Below are 1,005 nucleotides of genomic sequence, written 5' to 3'. Positions count from 1 at the left end.
GCACCATGCTTTCGAGCGTCGCAACCGGCACCGCCCACCAATCCCAACGACCTCTTCGGGGAACACAAGACCACGGAAGTGTCCATGGGAAGGGTATCCCGCCGAGAGCACGGCGATCCCAAGCGCAAACTCCAGGTCCCCCGGCACGCCGCGCGCGCGTGCCCCACTCTCTCTCTCTCTCTCTCTCTCTGTGTCTCTCTCTCCTCGCTTCGCCTGCCGTCTCGACTTGTTCCTCTCCCGCCTGATTGCCGCCCCGGCCTGACAACATATGGTGAAACATTTACAGCTTGGACTTGGTCTGGGCCTTCTTGAGGATGGGCTCCATCTTGGTGGCCTTCATGACGTCGCCCTTGATCTTGAGCTTGCCGGACATGAAGAGCTTCTGGGCATTGGCCTTGCCGGCGACGAGCGAGGCGAAGTCGGTGTCGGACAGGGACAGCGTGACGGTGGGCTTGGAAGGCAGGCCCTTTTGCACGGTGCCCGTCTCCTTGAGGTCAATGTGCCAGCTGTCCGTCTCGCCGGCCGAGTTCTTGAGGGTGAAGGCGAAGACGGCGTTGCCCTGCTTGATGGCGTCCTTGCGGTCGGCCTCGCTGCTGAGGGCCGAGTTGATGGCGTCAAAGGCGGCCGAGGAGGGGAACTTGGCTGCGAAGGGGGAGGAGCGAGGGCGCGTTAGCGGCTGTTGATCTGGCGGAGGACGAATGCGGTTGCCCTTGGGCCATGGTGGAGGGAACAAGCTTTCAAGAACCCGGACGAACCGGACTCTGGAGGGGGGGGTAGAAGGCTGGTGTGCTTGCCAGTAGCAGAGAGCTGGCTGGAGGTCCGCAACTGGATATAACTTTGTGGTTCAACACTACCTTTATTAAGTAATTTACCCAAGCGCAAGCGGGATCGTACGAGTGGGCGAGCGCTGATGTGAGTTCTGATCGTGAGCAGTAAACCGGTGCTAGTGTTAAACATTACTTTCTGCGGTGCTGACTGGTGTTTGTGTTTCATCGTGGTACGCCG

At 60.0% G+C, this 1,005-nt stretch overlaps 1 protein-coding gene across 1 annotated transcript; it reads right to left on the bottom strand.

The window, feature by feature from the left end:
* Positions 1-280: 280 nt before the first annotated feature.
* On the bottom strand, positions 281-993 carry VDBG_00530 (fatty acid-binding protein; the record flags this gene model as incomplete). The annotated part of the gene is made up of 2 exons (XM_003008802.1): positions 281-835; positions 961-993. The coding sequence occupies 2 exons, from the start codon at positions 991-993 to the stop codon at positions 281-283; spliced, it is 588 nt and encodes a 195-aa protein (XP_003008848.1).
* Between the last annotated feature and the right edge of the window lie 12 nt (positions 994-1,005).

This window comes from Verticillium alfalfae, genomic scaffold (genome assembly GCF_000150825.1).
Source record: "Verticillium alfalfae VaMs.102 supercont1.1 genomic scaffold, whole genome shotgun sequence".
Classification (NCBI taxonomy): domain Eukaryota; kingdom Fungi; phylum Ascomycota; class Sordariomycetes; order Glomerellales; family Plectosphaerellaceae; genus Verticillium; species Verticillium alfalfae.
The sequence above is the reverse complement of the archived record's forward strand: the minus strand, read 5'-3'. Positions and strand labels throughout refer to the sequence as shown.